Source organism: Necator americanus, chromosome IV (genome assembly GCF_031761385.1).
Source record: "Necator americanus strain Aroian chromosome IV, whole genome shotgun sequence".
NCBI classification, from domain to species: Eukaryota; Metazoa; Nematoda; class Chromadorea; order Rhabditida; family Ancylostomatidae; genus Necator; species Necator americanus.
The window spans coordinates 3,511,937-3,536,690 of NC_087374.1; the positions used below are offsets into that span (position 1 = coordinate 3,511,937).

The 24,754-nt window shown below is 37.9% G+C and overlaps 1 protein-coding gene across 3 annotated transcripts; it reads right to left on the minus strand.

Annotated features, from left to right (window-relative positions):
• Positions 1 to 6,662: 6,662 nt before the first annotated feature.
• On the minus strand, positions 6,663 to 18,465 carry RB195_000301 (uncharacterized protein; the record flags this gene model as incomplete). Of its 3 annotated transcripts, XM_064196553.1 has the most annotated exons (6): positions 6,663 to 6,715; positions 6,768 to 6,834; positions 8,975 to 9,077; positions 15,607 to 15,689; positions 18,172 to 18,312; positions 18,403 to 18,465. In XM_064196553.1, 6 exons carry the CDS (start codon positions 18,463 to 18,465, stop codon positions 6,663 to 6,665), a joined length of 510 nt encoding a protein of 169 aa, XP_064052432.1. The 3 variants fall into 3 exon arrangements, with proteins under 3 accessions (XP_064052432.1, XP_064052433.1, XP_064052434.1); XM_064196551.1 differs by lacking the exons at positions 15,607 to 15,689; positions 18,172 to 18,312; positions 18,403 to 18,465 and adding an exon at positions 10,131 to 10,234; XM_064196552.1 differs by lacking the exons at positions 6,663 to 6,715; positions 6,768 to 6,834; positions 8,975 to 9,077; positions 15,607 to 15,689 and adding an exon at positions 18,062 to 18,109.
• Positions 18,466 to 24,754: the final 6,289 nt, after the last annotated feature.

Below are 24,754 nucleotides of genomic sequence, written 5' to 3' on the forward strand. Positions count from 1 at the left end.
TTTTATTTATTATTATTCATTTATTTATTTTATAGATATTTTTATACTTTACTTTATATATTTATATTATATTTATACATCTTATTCTCGCGAAACTTTTGGCACCGAGTTATCGATCGCGGTAGGAGGAATGGCCTGATTGGCTGTAGTACGGTTTCGAACCATCCACCCACCGTGTAGTCGTAGCGGAACCTTTTACCAACTGCGCTATTCCTGCCCACGGGAAAATATAGTCTGGTCTAAGGCATCACACCACGAATCTGAGGTGGTACGGATTTCAGGTGAAGTATTCGTATACGGGATCGTAGATTGCTGAGAGAAGAGTGATTCCGTCCATTTCTTCCTAATTGCCGTAGAAAACGGCCCGGCAGATACGGCATCGAGCGTTCCAGCGCGCTACTTTCTGCAACAAGTTCGAGTGGAGCGCGCCAGCCTTGTGCGGTTCCGCATCTTCCGGGCCGTTTTTTACGGCAATTAGGAAGAAATGGACGGAATCATAGGAGTACACCTTGAAATCAACACACCTCAGATTCGTGGTATGCTGCCTTTAAATCGACCCGGTCCAGTAGTGCACCTCTGGAGTGAGAGCGGAGCTAGTGATGGTCTGGAGATCTGAGAACTGCGATACGCATAGTTGTACGAGAGTTACACACGGGACTGAGGATTTCATACTCTTAGGCAAGCGATTACTTCGTTGTAAGCTACTGAAACTAGACAAAAACAAAATAGGAATTAGTTTTTTATGTGACCTCCACTTAGGAGTTCTACCGTCTCCCGAGAACAGGAAATATGCAAGGTTTTGCAGATGATGGCCGAGAAGCGAAAGCAATGCGCGAAGCGGCAGCGGAAGGTCGGAAAAATAGTCGGTGAATGGGTTGGTGGTGGCCTCTGCACATGCGAGTTAGCATGCATTTATGATGCGTTGTGACAATATGTGAATCGCACTTATTCACGCCGCCGGAACCTCTCGTCACCCCGATTGCCACCGCCAATATTTTGGTTTGCAAGTGCGAGTCTTTACGAGGAATTTTTCCTCATAGAACAAAACCAGAAAATAGCCAGTGCTCAATGAAAAGCTCAATGCTCGGAGCTCATCCATAGCATGTCTACGTTGGAAAGTAAAGTGAAATCAACTGGTGATTTTGTGGATTTGAAGGTAAACGGAAGAGAAAAAGAAACTTCATTGCATTTTTCCCTGCATTCGCGTCATCACGAAAGGTGCCACAATCCACTGAATCGGAATTTAGCAAGCGTTTGTTCTATCTTATTCGAAGAAGATCTCTTCATTTCTTCTACATGTAATAAAACGATATTTTGTTATTAACGAACACTATATTTTATTTTATTGTTATTTCCATTTATTTAATCAATTTTAATTTCCATGTTCTATTTTTGAACTATATTATTGAATAGTTTAATTTTAATTAATATTAAACCACTTTTACCTCACTAAGCATATCTGAACGAAAATTAATTACTAAATTTCACGAGATATTTTACATTGTTCCTTTTTAGTCCTCGAAAGTTTTTTCATATCAAACCTGTTTTTTAAAGTATCTGTAACAAATATTGTATTGATATAAAAATTGACAAAAATTGAAAAAACATTAGAAAACCAATAAAACTTTCTCGTAGAGAAAGAAATGCTCTTTCAAGTTACGTGTCACATGATGCTGGACTTTTTTTTTGAGAGTTTAAATTTAAAAAAAAACGCCATTATTTTTGCATGAATATAATAACATCGATCGAACATTTTCTCCGCTTATTCAAAACCAGAGGGATAGAAAACAAACAGTGGATAAAAAGAAATAAAATCTCGTCCAGAAACTTCAGGAGGAGGAAAAGAATGGTAGAAAATCGCACGGGAGCTACTCTCAGGCTAAGGTGCATTATTAAAAAATGTGGAATTAGTATTCCAGAAAGAAATATTCGAGATAGAAATCATTACGGTAATTCATGCAACACTCAGATATCGGCAAAAATCGTCAAAGAATTCAGTGATGCCAAACCAAAAGACAAATAACATTTGTGGAGAAATTACCATAAAAATTAACTTAACTAATTACTTAGTTAATTCACCTTAAAAATTTCATGAATAATGAATTTACGACTTAGGAGTGGCGAATAAATCGAGGATGTTACGATTTGTTGGATACAATCGGGCTCGGAAAACAAAAGATCAGATCTATTCAAGTGATTAGCTTCCGATTCTGTTCGATTACAGTAGCTGAGTGAATAAATATTCGTTAAGGATTGGGTGTGGAAGAATCTAAAAGGTCAGGAGGTGAAAGAATGCGGTTGTGTTAATGCGAATTAATCAACGACGAATTACAGTACATTGGTGGCGGGACGGCCGGGGGACGGCCATGGGGTTAAGGGCGGCAGTCGCGTTACCGTTTCAACCAACGTGTCGTCCTCCAGCAGAGTAGAGATCCCTCTGAACCAGTTACATACGTTCATAGCACATAATGTACTAGGAACAATGCGCATTCCAGAACTGGTTTCATTCACCATACAGAAACGGTCCCGTTGGGTAAGTAACGAACGACGTGTCACTGTGTCCCGCGCTCGCTCGCTCGCTGAAAACACCGCCTAATCGGGCGGAGGCTGCGACGACCCCCGTCGCATTAGGAAATTAATCATGTGAACGACCGCAAAAAAAGGCGATGTTTCCAGAAACAAGGGGGCTACTTTTGGGAGAAATCCGAAGGAATCGGCGGAGGATGAGCGAAAATAAAGAGAGCATTCGGGTGAAGTTCACCTTCTTGACGTCAACCGAGAAAAAAAAACTCGTAGAAAAAATCTGTTTTTAGGTTGGTGACGACAACCGATTAGTTGAATTGAAAAAAAAACTAGGTCGCTGTTGTACAATTGCAATTTGTCCGAAAAAAATCGCAAACAATTTTTTCGAGGTCTTCTAAAAATTCTTCTTCTTCTAAAAAAAAAATTCGCTCGGTAATTAAAGTGGGGGAAATGAATTGATCCTTACACACGAATCAGATGAACATCCGAAAACCTTGCAAATTGGGAGCTGAGAGAATTTTTTTTGCCTAAATTTTTTCCCTATCTCTGGATTTCGATGCATGAGTACCCGATTTCGATCCGTCTCTAGTTGTCGAGAACTAAATATCCGTCTATTTTTTTTTCTGGTCACTGTCACATCACTCTTTCAGTCACTTGCTAATTGGAATTCGTGGTGACTCGTCAAGAATGTCTATCGGAACGTTAATGAAGTGTGGATGCATGTGGGTGGGGTTTTGCTGGGAGATCCGGGAAGAAACCAAGACGTTGCACAGTCTGAAGGGAACGAATTATCAAGAAAAAAAAACACCCAAAAAAATGTGGGGATTTCTTTGAAAATCCCAAGTCCTCGTCAGCGAGTTGCAACCCAGATGTTGTATTTCCGGAGATTTTTTTTTCTTTTTCTGAAGTTACGGAGTTACTTACGACACACGACAGTTACGACACGATAGAACCATTGTAAATAATTATAACCTCCGCTAATTTTTCTCTCTTTTAGCATCATTATGGTTGGCATTAAAGACCGCGTATCACGAAACTATGAGAGGTAGTTCACTAGGTACAGTATGATTGTGATGATGAGACCCAATTCTATCAAATATTTCGGAAAAAGGCATGTGAAACCGCCTCGTGTGATTCCGTCGCCCCAACGATGCAAATAATTACAAATAATATAGGGCGAGTGTAAACAGCGCAGTGCGTTTGAGATTTTCCCGGCGCGATGAACGTTTGATTGTTCGTCTGAGTGTATTATTTGTAGTAGTACATTACATTATAATATTATTATTGTTTATTTACCATCTATAAAGTATACGTCAATTAAATTACGAAAAATGACGGTGTCGTATGCATTCTATCGCGTAGCAAGTTGCATCGTAGGGAAGAGAGGATCACACAAGAGTGTTAGACGCGCTCTTTTATATTATTTAAACAAAGAAAATTTATTATATTTGATTTAATATTTAAAGAAAAAAGAGGAGAGCTGAGCGTGACCAAGCTCATATTCATAAACTCCACCTCCACCCCATCCAGGCGTGGAGAAATCCCGACCAACCTTCAGAGTGATTATATTAGTGAATTGAATTGAATGAGCCGATCGATCGGAACAGGAAAGTAGAGATATTGCGTTACGGATTCCGGAATAGATAAAATAAATAGTAGTAAATAATAAATAATTGTGGATAATAGAGCTGTCGGAAACAAAATATGATCAAAATATTTCATGTGAATGAAACTATGAATCTATAAAAAAAATATGCAAATGAAATGATATGGGCAAATAGATAAATAAAATAAATAAAATAACATATGAAATATTATAGATGTACATAAATCTATAAAAAAATCTATAAAAATAAACATCAAATTCTATTCGAACACGGTGCCTTTGGTTTAAAAACGGTTAGAAAAAGCTCTACATTGAAACGAGGCTAACAATGTCTGTTCCTAAGAAGGGGTTGAGAAAAAATCAGAATTTTTGTGTTTGGAAAAAACACCAATCGGGTGAGGGTTTCTCACTTTTCGTATCGGGAGAGTGATCCGTAAACACATAACAAAAACATAACAAAACAAAAAAAATCACATAATCATCACATAACAAAAAAAACTAAATAAAGTTTGTTACATGAAATTTAGGCAAAATTCTAGTGAACCCCTTCCTTTCTTGCGTTTGTTTCGAGGCACACATATGGGTGTTTTAAAATAAACAAATAAATATTTCATAACGGTTTAAAAATCCGTAGTTTTCCTACATAAAAATTCCACGGCAACGTACAGATCGAAAAATTTTGGTCTCGTCCTCACTTTACAAGTAAAAAAACTCAGAGTGGACACTTTTTCTGTGTGTGAAAACGCGCGAATCGGAGGAGAATGAGGATGGATTTGCATCCATGATTTATGTACATGGAGGCTAAACCTGTTCTTATGTGTGTGACAATAGGTGTTGACAAATAAATAAATAAATAAATAAATAAATCTAGGTAATGTTAGCTACTTTGTAGAATACATAAGCATTTATCCAAACAAACAACTTGTCCAAAGATTTATCTTTAAAAAAATCTAAGATATTTTTCAGGCAGAAAAATATTAAGAGTGAGGTTGCACCAGCAGGTTTGAAGAAAATGATGACTACTCCAGACATTAATTCCGCGCGATGAAAGAGAAAGACTCTAATCAGACAGGTTTAATCGCCACAATACTGCAGCTTAATTGAGCGCTCATCCAGTTCAATTTCAACAAATTTTTTTGAAAAACTCGAATCAAGGCCTTGAAAAATACGGATGCGATGCGATCGACGGAGATTGAGGCTGCGTAGGGGTTTAGGAGCAAAGACGGAGCTAGAAGAACAGCTTGTCGAGAGCTCTTCCTTCGTCTTCGTCGAGCGATCGCTAAGTGGATTCAACGATTAAGCGATGTCAGACAGATTGCAGCGATTCGCCGCGCACTCACTTCCTCATATCCGATTAGGTAGTCTGCTAGAATTAAGCTCTAATGAATGAAGACGTTAGCACATCGTTGAAGTGGACAGAAATTGCGGCCAGACCCTATTCGTCGCAGGAACCACCTGCTATCCCTGCTCGATCAAGTGGCCGAATAAACGCAAAGCAACGAAGCTTCTAGGAAAGCATATTCTAGAAAAGACTCTATTTCTTGTTTTCTAGATAAGTGTCAAACAAAATCCGATATTTCTCTAACCGACTTAGCAGTGAAAAATTCCTTAGATGTTACTATCTACTTGAAAAATACTTTCGAATTAGTAGAGATATAGGAAACCAGAAAATTTGTTTACAGCGCTTGACTACAGTAAGGTTGCTGGTTTAGATTCCATTGATCAATAATTTCTACTTCAAATATTCGATTAATATGTGCAGAGAGAGCATAGCGCAGTCGTTAAGAGGTCCGGCTACTAATACACGGTCGATCGATAGTTCGAAATCGCACCAGCGCCAACCAAGCTTCTCATCCTTCTGGAATCTTTAAATTGGTACCAGATGGTGTCTGGATCAGGATCGAAGGATAAAAGCACTAACTTGATACATCGGCTCTGTAGTCCCCGTAAGTGGTTGTATGGGTCAACACGAGTCCATGAAGCCTCTACTATTCCGAATCGTGTAGTTAATTACATGTTGTTGAGTCCTAAGCGGATTGATACACCGGAGAGTTTATCCTTTAATTAATATGTGACGGATGTTTCATGAGTCAGCAATCTCTGACTCCTCTCTTTTTCAAACTTTGGCATTGTAAACTGCTTTTGTGTTTTCCTGGTTTCGGTTTGTCAGCAAGATTTTAGCGAGATGTTATTTATTTGTTAACTTTTTTTTATGAGACAACAACACATTAGCGCAGTTATGAGCAAGCTTTCAGGAACTCTGCCGGTCGACGCTTGACACTATGACCACGATTTTTTATTTAAAATGACAAAGAAACCATCTAGTACGTAAACAATAACAGGTACTGCTCCTCTTTATCGAATAGGACCATCCATAAAAACTCGTTGGAAACGAAACTGAGGTATTTAATGTATCACTGAATAGGATTATTCTGGATTACTGTGGAGAATTGAATACGCTATCCACTTTGTACAGGCGAAATAATGAGGTCGTTTCTAGTGAGCACGGGAAATGAAGTCGAAGATGCACACATTACGCTGCTGACATCATTTTCACGAACTCCTCGTAGTCGATTTCACCATTTCCTAAACGGAGAAACTGATGGAAGTGTCCACAACAATGTATCAGCCGACTCACCATCACAGTCCACCTCCTGCATCATTTCTTCCACCTCTTCCTCGCTGAACTGCATCCCCATGTGCACCTGTAAAGTAAGTACTTGAAGATGACAGTGCCGTGAAAAGCTTTTGTCGGTTCTCCGACGACAACACCACACTTGAGTCTGTCGCGGTTGATCTTCTCGATGTTCACCCCGTTGTAGCCGCGCGGTGTTTTGAAGTGTTTCCGCTGCTAAGCTGAAAGCTCGAAACGTGTACGTTCGGAAGAACAAACGAACTTTCACTGTCGTTGATCGAAGAACAGTTGTCCCCAAGAATGAGTCATTTCAGTTAGTAGTTGAAACGTTCTCGTGTCTTGGAACCTCGGCTCACTTTTGCCCATCTTTTCTATTACTGGGCGTTCGAGCTTTTTAGGTGGAGCCTTCATTAGCCTGAGCTTTCGAGTTTTTCACCGTCTTCAGAGGTCTAAGTAGAGGTTGACTGGAACGAAAATCTTGCGCTTATTCTGTTACAGCGCCACACTATCGCTGGTAAAGCGCACTTGTCGCCTCATGGACCAACATGGATGGGTATTGCCGTTTAGGATCCCCAGCGACCATATAGCATTTGATCTATATAGGCACTATCAGAGAGTTACGGCCCGTTGAGTGGTGCTAGTGGCAGGATATATTATTATCACCACAGCCTTATAGTGATCCGCGAACAGAAATATCGGCAAGGAAGACGTTGGAGCCGTTTTGGATCCGTGTAAGGAACCCTTCAGTGAATAATATGATTAAATGTTTGTCGATAACGAATGAGTTCTTGCCACTTCTAGCGCTCTGGAACCTATAACTCCCTAGTATCGTGTTTGTAGATCAAATCACCACACAGCAATACTCATTCGTTGGCACACTGCGCAGTGACAAGTGCGCGGTACCAACCGGCCCAAAGTCGTTGGAGCACTACGTAAGATTATTTTCTATGTATATGGCTTCCGTTTTCACTACCTTGAACGATCATATCAAAACCATGACCCAGGATTGTGTGACATCTGACAGAATAATCGTGAGTTTGTTCCAGTGAACCGCTATTTGGGCCTCTGAAGATGGCGAAAAAACCGAAACGTCAGAGTATTAAAGTTTCCATCTTAAAACTCAAAGGCGTACTAATAGACAGGATACTAATCTTATTTATCTTCATATTTATTACTATGAGTGTATTACCTCACTGATGGACAACAAAACATTTGAAATAACATTAATTAAGGGGAATGGATTGGTTCAAAAGGATTCAGTTCATATGTTCCCCGTATGTTTTATTTAAAAAAATGGAATTAGACTTCAAATTTGTTCTTGGTTGACGACGACTTAAAGGCATCACCCACAAATCTGAGGTGGTACGGATTTCAGGTGGAGTATTCGTATACGGGATAGTAGATTATGGAGAGGCGGGTGATTCCGTCCATTTCTTCTTAATTGCGGTAAAAAACTGCCAGGAAGATACGGCTTCGAGCGTTCCGGAGTGCTATTTTCTTCAAGGAGTTCGACTGGAGCGCGCCAGCCGCGTGCACGCGCTGCATCTTCCGGACCGTTTTTTACGGCAATTAGGAAGAAATGGACGGAATCAACGCATAATCTTTCTTTTTTTTGAACCAATTTACTTACGAACCTCTACAATACGCGATTCCAGAACTTTTTCAGTATCACTTTGTAAACAACTCATTTTTACGCGTTGTTCCTAGCTCAGCTTTCAGAAAAACGTCCACTTCTAAACTGTTTGTTCAGTTGAGGGTTCACGCTTCGATTCCTCAGATTAGCCGCAGTAACACTACACGAACAAGTTGGTTTCCTGGAGGAAAAAAGTCACAAATTCGCCCCGCCGGATATATCCGGCAAAACTTCGTCTGTTGCTGCACGAAGCTTCGTACTGTATAAACATCCTAATTGCAGCTAATATTTTTTTTTGAAATTTCCTTAAACGATCACCTTTTTCAACTACCAAAACTTTTGTTGTAAACTACAAAAGCTATGTCAGACCTGATAAACAATAAATCCAACCGAAAACCAATCATAAACTAGACCAAAAACCAAGAAAAAAATATTTTCAAATTATTAAATTCGACATAGTGTTATCAAAACAGAAGAGTTTTTCCTCTGAGGATTCTAATAACATGAGCTGTTGAAGGCCCATTAGTCGTACGCAGCATAAAAGGCCAATTATTTCGATAAATATAAAATTGCTCACCATAAAATATTTAAACTCGTTTGCTGTAATCACTCCATTCCCATCCTTATCAAAAACTCGAAACGCTTCTCGAATCATCTCCGAATCGGTCTCTTTCATTATCCTGGAATAAGAATTCTTATTCGAGAGAAAAAAATCTAATGTTTTCCTTTTTCTTCTAGTTCAGAAAGATTTTCGTCAGTTTACCGCTCTGACAAATAAAATAAATCTATCCTAGAATCATAAAGTTTGTTCAAATCCCAATAATTTTGATTTAAAATTCCCTCACTGGGTCCGAAGCCACCACGGCGCCCATGGAGAGATTTCTGTTCATATTTTTCTCTCGTGTTCGAAAATATCCCGTCTGATTTTTCTAGTTAGCAAACATTCACGGTGTAGAGATCGCAAGAGCGCGACGTTCGTTCTCGCTTGGCGAAATTTGACAAGCGCAAAGGTTGCAGGCACCGAGAGACAAATTTTTTACGCTTTTCTGATGATGATCTCCTAATATAACTGATATATTCTCATAAATTCCAAATTCAAGATCCAAATTTAAATAATTTTAGACACAATGATCAATTTCTTTTTATAAAAGTTCCATAGATCGTTTATCAATTGTCGGGGAAAAAATCACTATATTTAGCCCGGTAAGGGATATCGTGACCGTAGGGTGGCGTTTTTCCAAAATCTGAAACGAAGTAGTACGGTATCGGAAAGTTGAATAGACAATTGCTGATGCTGATGGAAGATGGGGAAAAAACCACTTTCCGATCTTAACACAGAAAAAAAAAACCGAAACTTCTGGACTCTATGGAAAGGAAAAAAAAGCTTTTTTGTGCTCTTTGAATCCTATCCAGTCGATTTCGATACGCCTACGTACGTACGTATTTCAACTCATTGTTCGAGGTTTTGCCATGTCTAGCCTATAAATTGACTAGCGAGGGTCAGCCGATGTATCAGGTCGGCGTTTTCACGCTTCCGGACAAGTCTGATGCCAATTTAACATATTTAATATAAATAAATAATAGTATAATACATTAAAATTATAAACTATAATTATCAAAACAAGGATAAAAGGCTTGATTGGCTCTAGAAATGTTTCGAACCTTGAAGAATAAAATAAATAATGTGAATAAATACTAGTATAGTACAATAAAATTACAAATTATAGAATAACCTAGACAAAAAGTAGCCAAGCACCCATCTAAGCAGTTTCATTTCCATACAGTCATGCCCTTCCATTACCGTAGACGATGCTGACCAAGTCTCCAATTCGTACATGATGATTGGACGATTAAGCCCCAGTTAGCAAATTTTCACGGATTTGAAAAAAACGTGTATAAATAAGTAAAGAATATGAAAGAATATGAATGTATGAATAATTAATTAATTATGAATAATTATAAATAATTACTAGGATACTGTTTTTGATCACCAAAATGATCACCATATTCATTATCAGCCCGTGCCTGCGTATCTCCAATTAGTGAGGTCTTATTGAGCCCAGGAAAAGGTTGCGGAAAAAATCAATAAATCGACGGAATCAATATTGTCCCTCAAATTGAGTGTCATTCTCATAATCCGCACAAGCTAGAGCCTCAGTACGAAATTTCTCGTTATCCATAGAATGGAAACGTATAAAAAAATACTTTCAATTGAAGTGATTATCGCATCCGTAATCAACAGCATTTACAAAAATCCTAGTCGAGAAATTTCCAGGACACCAGAAAAAGGGCGTTTGCGTCTCATTTCTGATGAGATTACTGAGAAATCAGTTGAAATCACGTCATACTCGCTTTCAGGTATAAAACCAAAGGGGGGGGGGAAGCGAGAGGGATGTTGTTTTGTCTGGAGAAACAAGTAGTTAGTCCGTCTTCACACACACACACACATCCACCTAATGACACGTTCTGTTTCCATTGAAGCGATGTAATTATTGACGGGTGGGACCTAACGATTTCATCACATTCACATCGTCCCATTACAAAATGTAGTAGTACAATTTTCGCTGTTATTATTATTATTATTTTTACCGTCATCTATTGTCTGGGGACGGATTTTTATATTATTTTTTACTATCACCTATTTGGCTGCGTAGTATTTCACTAATGAGAACCCTCGAGTATTCTCTAAAAATTCCCTTGATGGTTTTTTTTTCCGACTACGATCAACAAATTTTTGGTTATTAATGATTTAAATACTCGATTACTAAACTTCTGAATGTTTCCGCTGAAAACGTACGCCTATTTCGGAATTTTTTTCTTCCCTGAACACAAAGTTTTCATTGTGATCTTATTAAATCTTACCGTATTTAGTGGTTGTTCAATAATTCGTGGTCGTTTTTCTTCTCCAAATTTAAAAATGCACAGGGCAGCAAAAAACGTTGGCAAAGTATATATATATATATATATATATATACATATATATTACATTATATATTGAATTACATTAAAATTTATTTTAAATATACGTTTGTCGTATATACGTATGCCTATATATTTTTAGATAGAGAAATGTTCGACGTATAAGATTTTTTGTCTCTCTTGATTTCTAGAAATTTTGCCTTGAGTTAAAAAAAAATGATTGTGTTTTGGATTTTTTTTTTTGAAATTTTATCGGCTGTACTTTTTTCGATTTCTTGAAGTGGAGTATCAATCGAGTAAAAAAGAAATGGAGCATTTTTGATACTTTTTGTTTTTTTTCAAATTTAATTGAGGAGAGAAGAGGACGAAAGTTGAGACCGGTGCCATGTATGCTTGAAAATATAACCTGCTTCTTGGAAAAAAAAGAGTTTTGACTTCCAAGACGAGTCGCACACCGAATTTCTACTACGACCACATAAAACTAAAATACAAAAAAAATAAGACTAAAAAAATAAAAGAATAGAAAGGTAAAAATAAATAAAATAATAAAAAAGCAATAAAATAATATAATAAAACTAGCTGCTCGGCAGCAATTTTTAACCCTCAATTAAATAGGAAAAGCAAAGCAAAGTACCAAGACATTTGATATATGACAATTGATAGTTTGACATTTTAATGGTCCAAAAAAGCAATCAATAGAACTAAACAAACAACAAACTATAAACAATGCAGCCTTCTCGTAGGACAGGAAATTCTCTATAGATAAAACAAATAAATAAATAAATAAATAAATAAAATATGATAAATTGGTCAGTATTCTTTTATTTCCATGTACATTTCTGTGTTTGAAAAAAAGAACGGCCACGAATTATTCTTCAACCCAATGTCTTGGTGCTGACATTCAAGCGTAGTACATACAATCACAATTGGAGTGACATTAGACTCAAATGGTGAGGGAAGGGATGGTGCGATGACGTAGAAGAGCTTTCCTTGTTCGTCACGGTAAAATACTCATTAGCTGAAGTATTATTAAGAATATTACTTCGAGATTGACACAGTGCAACAATTGGGACCTGGCCCGAAACCGCCCCGATGCCAGTCAAGCCTTTCATCCCTCAGGGATCGGTAAATTGGTAGCAGACTTGTCTGGGCGCGGATAAATACACTAACTTTATCATTGTCGGATCCCCGCGAGTCATTGAGTACGGCTAGCGATGCGTTCCAAATCCTCAACGATTACGAATTCCAGTAAAACGAGATGGGGCATCCGAAGATTCCCGGGATGATTAACGCCAATGACTCTACCCCCTTATCCTTTATCCTTTGTCCTTCAGACATCCGAAATAGTAACAGAAATTTGTGTAAAAGTGCGTGAACTCTATTTTGACTAGCTGATGAGAAGTACGTTCAGCCAGCAACCATGTGCTACATCTATTTGCTTTTAATTAATCCTATAAAACTAAATGTGTACTTTCTTCCGTGAAATTGCAATCCACCCAGGCATTGTCTCTAGGTGAGCTTATTTTGAATATTCCCACGTTTTGAACGTATTTCGCGTTCACATTCTAAGAATTTGCACCGTTTTATTTTCGAATTTTATTTTTATTTATTTCATTATTTTTATTTTATTTTTTTTTTCAAATTTAAGTTTAAAAAAAAACTGATGTTGCGTTGTTCCTTTAGAACTAAGTATGTACTTTTCACCCTACGAATGTAATTCTAGAATTTTCTTGGCGAATTTGATTTAAAACTACACAAGTTGCTCATATCGTCGTCCTCCCTATAGTATCTTTAGTGTTGTGCTCCTTTGTTGTTTCTCCACTCTTTTAGGACGTATAGTAAACAATATCATATAATATTTGCAGTAGCATTCATTCACATAAGCAGTGCAAACATCTCTCCCCTACAGCTGCTCGGGTTTTTCTTACTAAAACACCGCTTTTGAAATTTTATAAAATAATCACTAACCATCCTTATCTTCTGGATTGCTCCTTTACTAAAATATGCAAATTATATCGTTTACCAATTATTGTTGGTCGAAGTTCTTGAGTCCTTATTCCTATCTATTCCATTTTTTTTTAAGGCATCACCCCAGGAATCTGAGGTGGTACGGATTTCAGATGGAGTATTTTTATACGAGATAGTAGATTATGGAGAGAGGTGTGATTCCGTCCATTTCTTCCTAATTGCTCCTAAAAATTGCGGCCCGGAAGTGCGCGTGCACAAGTCTGGCGCGCTCCAATCGAACTCGTTGTGGAAAAAACCGGAGCGCTCGATGCCGTATCTTTGTGGCCGTTTTTTACGGCAGTCGGGAAGAAATGGACGGAATCAACCACCTCTCCATAGTCTCCCATCCCGTACATGAGTACTCCACCTGAAATCCGTACCACCTCAGATTCTTGGGGTGATGCCTTTAACCTGAGCTTCCGATTGCACCTATCATCTCATTCTTCTCATTTAGATACATTAAAATAATAGATTATATTAGTTTTATCAGTATAATAGATTATAGAGATTGAATTTCACGGATGCAAATCATATACATATTTTAGCTCAAAGTAAGGCCCAAAGAAAAATAAAAGAAAAAGTATTAGAACTACTTTGTAATAAAGTTTAAAACAAACTACATAATTTACGAGAGATATACATAAATAACCCAGAAAATTAAATTTTATTTAACAAAATTTATTTCAATTCTACATTCTACAGACTTTAAGTTTTTATCTAAACAATCTTTATCTTTTTATCTAAATAATAAGATAATCTATAAATAAAGATCCGCTTTTTCATTTGAACTCAAAACCTGAACGCAAAGGTTAGTCACAAAACCAATTTTCAATTTTCAAAACAAGCTGTCTATCGACTTATTTATAAGCTAAATATATGCCATATTCGTTCTCAGTAAAACTCAGAAATAACCACCAGGAGTAATCCGGGACGGCTCGAAGATTTGGAAGAGAATTGGACTGAGCCTCATAAATTTCCTTTCTACCCATTTCCGTAGAACAACGAAAAGCCGGCCTTTATAGTTGGTGTGCGAAATATTGACCCAACAACTGCGTAACACTTCAGTTCTTCAGAACAAATAAGAAACGCTTCGAAAAAACTGGTCGTTTTCCAGCGCCTTGAATTTCTTGGATAACACAGCGAATTAAAAAACACTCTATTTTGATGTTTGAAACATAAGCCGCTGAGTTCTGTTTGCAAAATTTCACTTGTAACAAAAAATTGGTCTCGGTGAAATCACGTGCAGCTCTCAGATCACCCACCCACCCATCCACAAATCCACGATATCTCCAGAAACACGTGAATTATTGACTTTCCAGTGAAAAATAAAAAATGAGGACGTGTGTGGTGTTAGAGTAATGGGACCTTTTCCCAAACTAATGGTAGCTCGCCTGAAAATAGCGTTCGCAGAGATTTTAGCACATTTTCTAGGAGCGCAACGCAAATGATTAGATCCAGTGCTTTTTTTTTTCGTAGAAGTCTGATTGAATGATCCTAACGTCTTAAATCTCGTATTTCTTTAAAAGAGCTGCTTTTTTATCGTTATCCTTGTTAACTATGCGCTTTTACTCCATTAATTAAAAAAAAGCGCTAGAAAATTCTTCCAAACGCTTTTTTCAGCCATAATTCAACCAGAGGCTTGCTACCGTATGACATAACATGGTAGGTGTTTTAAAAACTCTCCATCAAGCTACAAAAAGAAAAAATTAAAGTTTTTCCATTGGTTCCAGAACGAATTCCCAAAACGCTCACGCTACATTGAGGCTTACTGGCTACGAGAAGCGGTTACGGCCGAAGTGGTGCCGTCGGATCGTCACCAGTTACTCCAACCTTATTTGAGTTAGGGAAGGTCCCACCCGTAGCTTCGTAGATTACGGAATTGCGTAATTGTAAAATAATGTCCTTAGTTATGTAAAGTGGTTAGTGCTCAGAGTTTTTTTTTTGTTTTTTTGATTTTTTCCGGAGTCATCCACACCGCTTGGATGCTTTTACTAGAAGTTTGACGAGGCTCAGTTCGCAAACACTTGATCCGATCGGCCAAGTGATTGAGCGGGACCCGATAAGTAGACCGATAAGCCTTTGACTTGAGAGAGTTGTTGCTGATCGCTTCGCATAGCAGTAAATGAAGAGAGGAGTCGAAAAAAAAAATAAATAATAAGAAATGGAGTGAGAGTCAAATAAATGAAATGGATGAAATGAATGAAAATGAAATAAAATGGATGTGTGGCAGAAAGGAGATGCTTGCAAAAAAAAAAAAAAAACTTTAACTGTGCCTACTCGTACCTCTTCATCATCACGCAAAACTCTGGAAACTCCACTTGACCGTTCCCATCAATGTCCACATCGTTAATGATCTCCAGAATTTGCTAAACTAAAATTATTCATCGTGTTCTATCGTAGTCGAGTTTATTAATCTTGGTCAAATTTGACTGCTTCAAAAACTGAAGAGAAAAAGCAAAAAAAAACACCAAGGATAACACTTGGTTGGCACCAGGGCGGCTTCGAACCTCCGACCGTGTGGCTACAACGGTGGTCTCTAACCGACTGCACCAGACCCATCCCACTAGGAAATAAATTACAATAAGAAAAAAAAATATAAATAAATAAAATTAAGGAGCCAGTGTTAATAAATTCGTTAAATTCACATCAAAAAGCGACAAGAAGAATAACGTCGACTCAAAATAGCTGGTGGTACAAACAATGTATCATACCTTTTTCAAAAAGTGGATACTGTGTTCAATCCCTCCACAGTAATCCAGAATGATCCTATCCTTAAAGGCATCACTCCACGAATTTGAGGTGATACGGATTTCAGGTGGAGTATTCGTATACGGGATGGGAGACTATGGAGAGGGGGTGATTCCGTCCATTTCTTCCTGATTCCCGTAAAAAAACGGTCCGGAAGATGCGGCGCCACATAAGGCTGGCGCGCTCCAGTCGAACTCTTTGTAGGAAGAAGTGCGCCAGAACGCCTGAAGTTTTTTGCGGCAACTAGGAAGAAATGGACGGAATCACTCCCCCCCCCCCTTTCGATAATCTCCCATCCCGTACACGAATACTCCACCTGAAATCTGCACCACCTCAGATTCGTGGGGTGATGCATTTAAAGAGAGACCAGAGACTAAAAACCTCAGCTTTGTTTCCAACGAGTTTTGGTGCATTGTCCTATTGGATAAAGAGGACCGGTACCTGTTATCGATCGTATACTATTTAGATTTTTTCTTAGTTATTTTCTATATTCTACAGAAAAAAAACCGGGGGAAAAAAAACGAAAAAAAAAGAAGAAAAAAACCCGACTGATGGCCTCTTGAAAGTTTCCTATTAACTACGCTAACATATTGTTATCTCATAATTCATCCCTCACATCTTAATTAGAGGATAAAGTGTCTGTCATTAATCATTCCGCTCGGGATAAGATTCGAGGCACCAACTTGTCCACGTCAATCCGGAATCGTTGAGATTTACGAACGTGTAACTGGCCTTTACTATAACTTGCCGGAGCTAGCCGTTCCATCGAGTCAAACGTTCTTTTTCCTTGAAACCCCGGCACATACACTTCTGTCTATATTTTCTAATAGTGTGCCTACGAGGTTTTTAGATGAAACCCTTTATTTGCCGGACGTTTCGGCTTTCTCGCCGTCTTTAGAGGCCTAAATAGAGGTTTTGATGGGAACATTGCTACGTTTATTATAAATTATTATTAATAAACGAAGGAATGTTCCCATCAACCTCTATTTAGCCCTCTGATGACGGCGAGAAAGCCGAAACGTCCGGCAAATAAAGGGTTTCATCTAAAAACCTCACAGCTACACTATTAGAAAATATCAACTTAGTGGACTTATCCTCTAAGACCATTCCTGTACCAATTCCTCGACCTCGGCGGGATGAACGGCTTAGTTGGCACCGAAGCGGTCTCGAACTATCGATCGATCGTGTCGTCACAGCTGAGCCTCTTACCAGCTACGCTACACCCGTCTCAAAAGAATAGAAGGTGTATTAAATTTAGTAACTGCGTTTCGTGTTTATTTAAGGAGTTCTGTCGTCTCTCCGCAATGAGATCCAATTCTGGCTCTGAATTTTCGAGAAAAACCTTCCTTCAGGCAATTTCTCTATTTTTTTGGAGCGAGAAGTATTGGAATAGGTGCACGTGGTATTTCTTTCAGCTTTAATTGAGCAGCTATCCATCTTCTGATTTTCCAATGACATCTGTGTGTGTGTCTCTTGATTTTCTCTTTTCTTCGGTCCTTTTTTTTGCTGGATAACATCTGATTGATGAAATCCATAAAAACTGAGAAGCTAGTGCTGGGAAATGTAGGAGCATAAAATATTTTTCTATTTAATTTTTTATTTCCATCTTTTCTAAGTAATGACTGAATCACTGCTTTCGTTCTTCTTTTTTCTAATGCTATTGGTTTTTTTTCGGTAAAATCCCTTCGAAATTGTTGGGGATTTATTAGGTTGACGCATGAGTAGTGGAGTTTTTTTTAAATTAAATTTAAACTCAGAAAAATAAAGAAAAATGCAGAAAAATGAATTTATCATCTTTCCATATGCTGTTCGAACGAGTATTTCTTTCTCTACAAAATGATTTCCTTGGTTGTCTATGCTGATTTAATTTTTGTTAATTTTTATACCAATAAATAGCTCAATCCTGCAGCTTTCGTGAATTTCAACTTGAATTTCCGTTAATTTGCCACGGCCCTTTAATTGTATCTGCCTTGCAGAAGCTCCTGGTTGATTAGGCTAATTCTTTCTCGGTGATTAATTGAGCCAACATTTGCACTTTCTTAAAAGAAAGGAAAAACTTGGAAAAAGTGAAATCTTGAATTTACACGGCAAGAGAATTACTTGTTCCGTCGGATTTTGCCCAAGTGCACGCATCGCAATGCCCAACTCCTTCGTTGAAATCGTACCGTTCCCGTCCTTATCGAAAAGTAGAAATGCCTCCTTGAACTCCTCAATTTCTTCTTCGGTTAGTTGTCGGATCACCTGAAATCAGCGACGCCCTCATATTCAAATGAATTTAATTTAAAACAAAATTTTTCCTCAGTAGTTGAACAAAACCCGAGGGGAACACACCTGTTCCGACTCCAGAAAAATCGCCTGCAATGTCCGTGTATGGATTGAAGACGTTGCCGTCATTCTCTGTAACGATAGTCACCTTTAGAGGAAAGCTTTCAAGTTTCAAAAAAAAGGAGAAAAATTCAGGAAAATAACAATTCATGAAAGGCCCGAATGGTCGTTGAAGGGGTAGCGTTTGGTGGGTGAGGGAAGAGGGGAGAGGGGTTTTCCGATCTTCCATCGGGTATTTCCACTAGTATATAGGATTGGGAAGGTACATAGTCGGTAGTTAAGCACTACAGCGAAAATCTAACACAACTCTACAGATTTATCGTATTAATTTACAAATTTAAGAATCAGAGGGATCTTTTTGCTCAACGTGTGAACTCTTTACACCCAGATAATACACCTGGTAACGAAATAGAACTGCGTAAAGTTCTGCTGCTTATACTACGATGATTCCACAGCTCTTAGATACCCAACTTTCTTTCCTAACTCTTGGTGAGTATTACTACTAGGTTACCTAGGCCGAAATTGTAAACTGAAATGATCCGTGCTCGTTGCGGTGCTTTTTTCACTCCTATCACTATATATTTAGCATATTAGTTTTCTATTTGCTCTTGACACATCCTTTCTGAGACGTCATTTAGTGTAATAAATAAATAAATAAAATAAATAAAAGAATGGTTGTGTTTAGATTGCGCTCTATACAAAAACAATGTATATCCTATTATTTTTTTCTACTATTCTCTACCCTTATCCTTGAAATTCATCAAATTAATTTACAAATTTGAGAATAAAATAAAATAATAGTTTAAAAATAAAATAAAATAAAAATGGTTGTGTTTAGATTGCGCTCTATCCAGAAACAATGTATATCTTATTATTTTTCTTACTATCTTTCTACCCTTTATATTTAAATCACATTAATTTACAAATTTGAGAATAAAATAGAATGATAATTTTAAAAAATAAAAAAAAATGACTGTGTTTAGACTGCGCTCCAAACAAAAACAATGTATATCCCATTATTTTTTTACTATTTTTCTACCCTTACTATTTATACCATTTTTCTTACTATTCTTACTATTTTATATGAAACCATTCTTGTTCAAACATCACATATCATTTAAAATTATTTTATTATTTAAAATTATTTCATTTAAAATTCTTAACTTCTTCAGTATCTGGTGCTATTTGATGACTAATATTTCATTTGAATCGGTTGTCTTGCCTAAAAATTGGATAAGTTTTTAAATTCTCCTCACGAGTCATCTTCTGGATGATTTTAGTCGGATTGAGGACTGAGAGAAGGTGTAAGGGAAGTGAGAGTACATAGAATAAATTTAAAAAAAATATTAAAGAGCTAAAGAAATGATGCAGGTTACACGTGAAAAAAAATTCAAAATTAGGAATAGTATTTTTAAAAAAAATACTATTACTATCAATTATTAATTGTGGGATTTCTTTATCAAATTCAAGTTAACTACAAAAAAAATCTGTGCACATGCTGGACACACAAATGTGATGGATGGATTCTGGATTTGGAGAGTTTCGGGTTCCACTAGAGATAGCAGCACTAGCAGTATCGTTATTTCATTTATGACACCCTAAAATCCACAATTGTACCAGTATTACCAGTACATTTAAGAGAACTGCTTTGCTCTTTTCCCCCATATTTCTACTTTTTTAAATTTATTTTAAAATTTTCAAGTTGTCCTGCTTCCACAAAATGAAAATACTGACGCACGAGCAGTGATAAATTACTATTTCTGTAGTCAGAAGTTTATCTCTTGAAGAAACGGGAAGCATCAGCCCACGAATCTGGAGTGGTTTGGATTTCCGTTGGAGTATACCTATATCTGGTCGTGGATTATGAATACAGGGGCACTCATCTCTCCCTGGATCACTGTAAACAGACAGCTTCCAAATGCGGTTCCCTGCGACGTCCTCTATCGCAACGCGCCACTCTTGCGTCCCGCCCCCGCCTGCGATTCGTCGAAAATCCACTCGGATGCTCCAATTCATTTCATTCGACGAATAGCAGGGGGGGGGGGGCGGGACGCAAGGGTGGCGGGTAACAGAGGACGTCATAACGAACCACATTCCGAAGCCGTCTGTTCACAGTGACGCAGGAAGAGATGAGCAGAACCACCCTTGTATTCATAGTCTACGACCCGACATAGGTGTAATCGAACGAAAATCCATTCTACGCCTGATTCGTGGGGTGATCCTTTTAAGCGGCGCTGGTTTCCGCATTCGTACAGTCTGCAGCTTTCCTAGCGTTAATTGTGCACTTCATATGTGGTTTCAAGCGATTGCTGATTGCCCTTAAAGACAAAAATCCATCGCAAGCGAATCGTTCAAATTACAGGCGTTACAAATAACTGCCGATTCAAACAAACAAGGGTAAATCATGCTTTAACTGATATCTTGAGGATGAAAAGATTGTCAGCAAAGTTTATATCAAAAGCTGCAAAAGTCTGATCGTGTGGTTATCCTCCTATGAGTTCACCAAATGGAGACTTTTTATGGAGTTTTTCAAATTTATTTTTTTTCTCCACAAATCTCATAAAAACTCCTCTTCCTTCTCCTTTTGCTTGTGACACTTAACAAAGTTTCGAGGCGTAGAAAAAAACGAAAAAAAGATATATTAGGACCATGGGAAAATAATGTCGTTTTTAATTTTTAAATTAATTTTTTAATTTTTAGTTGAATTTTTTTGGAAAATTTTCTTCTTTTAATTTTTCAAATTTTCTTCAATCTGAACCCATTTTCATAGTAGAGATTTGAGATACAAATAAATAATTATAATATAAAAGTATATGATACAAACGGCCAGATGGCAGAATAGAATTCAACTACGAAGGTTACAGCCTTTAGCTGGAAATAAAAAGATATAAAGAAATTATCTTATTCGATTTTCTCTTTTCGAAACTTCCACTACCTCCTACATTCTTCAATACTTTTATTAATGACAGCGATATTTTGTTAAATATTTTTTAGGTTATCACTGTCCGGATAGTAGTGAACAGTTGAAGAGCTGTGTGGATGATTAAATTTTACAATATTTTTTTGAAATGGTTCTATTAAATGCAAGAAAAAGGAGCTAAAACCTACACACGATAGTCAACAGCACGAAGAAGATGTAGAAAAAGGTGGTAATTCAAAGCTGAGGTGACTGCGTGGAGTGGGCAGCGAATGAGCGAGAGAGAGAGATCATGTTTGAGGAGTGCGCTGACTCTATCCCGGGGTCAATACTTGAAATTCACTCTACAGATCTACTCAGCACTCTAATGGATTTATTCCATTATACGTGCAGATATATCACATATATACATACACACATATATACATACATACATACATGCCATACATGCCATACATACATATCCACAGGAACCCCGAATTAGGAGCAAAGTATCCTGAGAATTATGCGATGTGGTATTTACAGTACCCATGTCTGCTGACTGCATGAGGTTCTTTCACAACTATATGCTATTATTCATTTCAAACACATGTGAAGTTGTTTCCAGTAAACCCATCACACGATGCTCAGCCTGGTTTTCTTATCGTTTAGGATATAATAGCCTGACAAAATGTCCTAAATCAATTACTTACTTAGTCCATATGTAAGAGCGTCAATTTTTTTTCTTCAGCATTAGAGTAAATAAGTTCATATAAATTCATTACATTCAATAACGCTCTTAATTTGTGCCTCAGTATTCGATATCGATCGAAGATGTCATAATCCTTAACAATAAGTATGATGGTTACTGGCTTAATTCTTTGGACCAGTGATGTTAGAGCCAAAGGCTGTTGTCTTCATCCTTGGTCGAAATGTGTCTGCCTTCAACATATTTGAGCACATCTTCCAGCAGAAGCAAACACAAATTCAATCCATTAACGGTTGTTCCGCATTCTGCGAAGTACTGCGTATCGACTACCTATCGACGCTGAATATCCTCAGATCTTCATTCACCAGAATTGACGTTTACGACCGAGTGCTCCTTTGTATCTCAGTTTTATGAGGATTTTCAAGAAAAGTTGCACAACATGTATCGCCTTGGTCCAGAAAGAAAGGTGACTTGAGCAACCAGAGATCTGATCTCCTCGCACTGGTTCCCAATCCTTTCGACATTGGAGACAGCAAGGAGCGGAAGAGAGTTATTCCAAACTATGCATACTTGGCATGGCGAGCTTAACTATCACCACATGTCGTTCCCAATCTATATGAATCCGAGAGCCACCTTGCGGCATTTTGCCAAGACCGTGGAGAATCTTTACAGTGGTTTACTATTAGCTAGAGTTACGATTCCGAAATGTTGGAAATATCGGAGACGTCCAATTGCATCACAACTTGGGTGACCCTGCTAGAGGACGTAGCTCCGCTGTGCATCGCAGTTTGACGCTCAGAGTCCATGCCTTTCACTATTAGGCGGAAACTCGTTGTGGAGGCCAAGATACATTACGTTCCAACTACTTCACCCTTTGCACTCCATGCTAGTCCACATGGAACACCATCAGCCGCGGGGACGAACGAATTTTGTTTTCAATCTGGAATTGTTGAAATAAGCTAATCGAGCGCCTCGCCACTACGGCGATAGTGGATCTAAAGTACATGTTTTCAATGTGACACATACAGCGAAAAAGGATTGCGAATGGTTAATTAATTGATGCATTATACTAGTACCAGCCTAAACGCCCCAATAACGCCGGACTTCAGACTTCTTGCGATGCTCGCTCGCAACTAGTTCCCTTCGTTTTCTTTCACTTTGATTAATAAAAATTAGAAGTAGTAGGACTTTATATAAATTTTTGCATAAAGAGCTAAATTTCTCTTCTTCTCCAAATTACTAAAACTACTTAAGGTCTCTAATAACGCTTTTTTCAAAAGAAATTTGAACATAGATGAAAGCTTCCACATTTTTCTTCCTTAAGGCTCCTATACTACGTTTGAAGAATACTCAAGCCTAATTTTACACTTATTTTTCTTCGTTAGCGTTATAATTTGTGAAAATTATTCAAAGAATGGTTTTTTATACTCTTTTTTTTCCTCCCAGTATCAGCACAGAATGATGTGCTAAGCAGGAAGTGACGTGAACGTCATCGTCGTACTGATAAAGATAAGATTCCATACGTGAGATCACGCAAAGTGTGTGTCGCTATTAAATTCAGCATGCATGTCTCCGGCAAACCAATTCGACGCCGTGGTACCTATCCCATTCCATTTTACTACTTTGCACTGCCGGCACACCAATTCGATGTTCTTGGACCCTTCTAACTCTTTTCTGGAATCTCGTGACACACATACATACATACCCACACCACAAATTAACCGCGTTATTATATAGCAGGATCATACAATATCATCATTTATCACTATAATTATTAATTATAATTAATTATTCTACTATTAAATGTTATTAGTAAATGAGTAAATAAAATTACTGCATTACTGATTTACCCTTCTGCGGAATGCTCTCCGTTATGGGAAATCTTGAACTAAAAGTAGTCATGCAGCCGTCTGAACAGCTTCTTTTCCGCATAACGATCTTTCCCACTGTAGACGGTACTGTAGAAGTATCGGATATCTGTAGGTCGAATGATGGACAGGTAGAGTTGCAGCTTGACCTCGTAGGCAGTGGGAGTGAGCCAGAAACATCTGGTCATTGAGTTAAACGCCGAACATCTTTGCTATCTATCAATCTCGCAGCTACTGTTGTTCTTCAGCATACAGCCCAGATAACAGAACTCATCCACGAACTCCACTAGTTGATCGTCCAACCTGATTCTTGTTGAACGTCCCGAGAAACCCACAGCTGCTTACATTGAAAACGTTCCTTCGAAGTTTTGCAAAATTCTGCCAATTATTTCTCCCTCCTCGCAATTATAATTATCGGACATTTAGCAGTGTTTCGAGAAGGAAATCCAAGAAGTCTAGGTTTTTTTTCCAGAGTAGACTCTTTGAGGAATTTCGAATTGATCGCATTCTGTGTGTCATCATCACGATTCACTTCTGCCCTACTATTATAGAAGAACACCTAATTTTCCAAGTTACAACAGAACTCATGTCTTTTCAAGCATTTTTTGGCCAGTCTCTTGTCTCTTTCTTGTCCATTTAAGAAGATTCTTGCAATTACAGATGGATTAATTCGTCGGAAGTAAGTTTGGGACAAAAGATAATGGCGTCATTGCTCATGCGTCAGGGGACTTTTTGAAAATCATGCAAAAAATACTTCCGGCAATCTGTAAGGCATGGATTCAATGGCGTGGCATTTTTTTCCGACACCTTAGTCGCCTCGTTAAGGGCAGCATAGTACGGATCTGACGTGATGAGGGGATCCGTGGGAAAAAAGTGGAGGTGGAA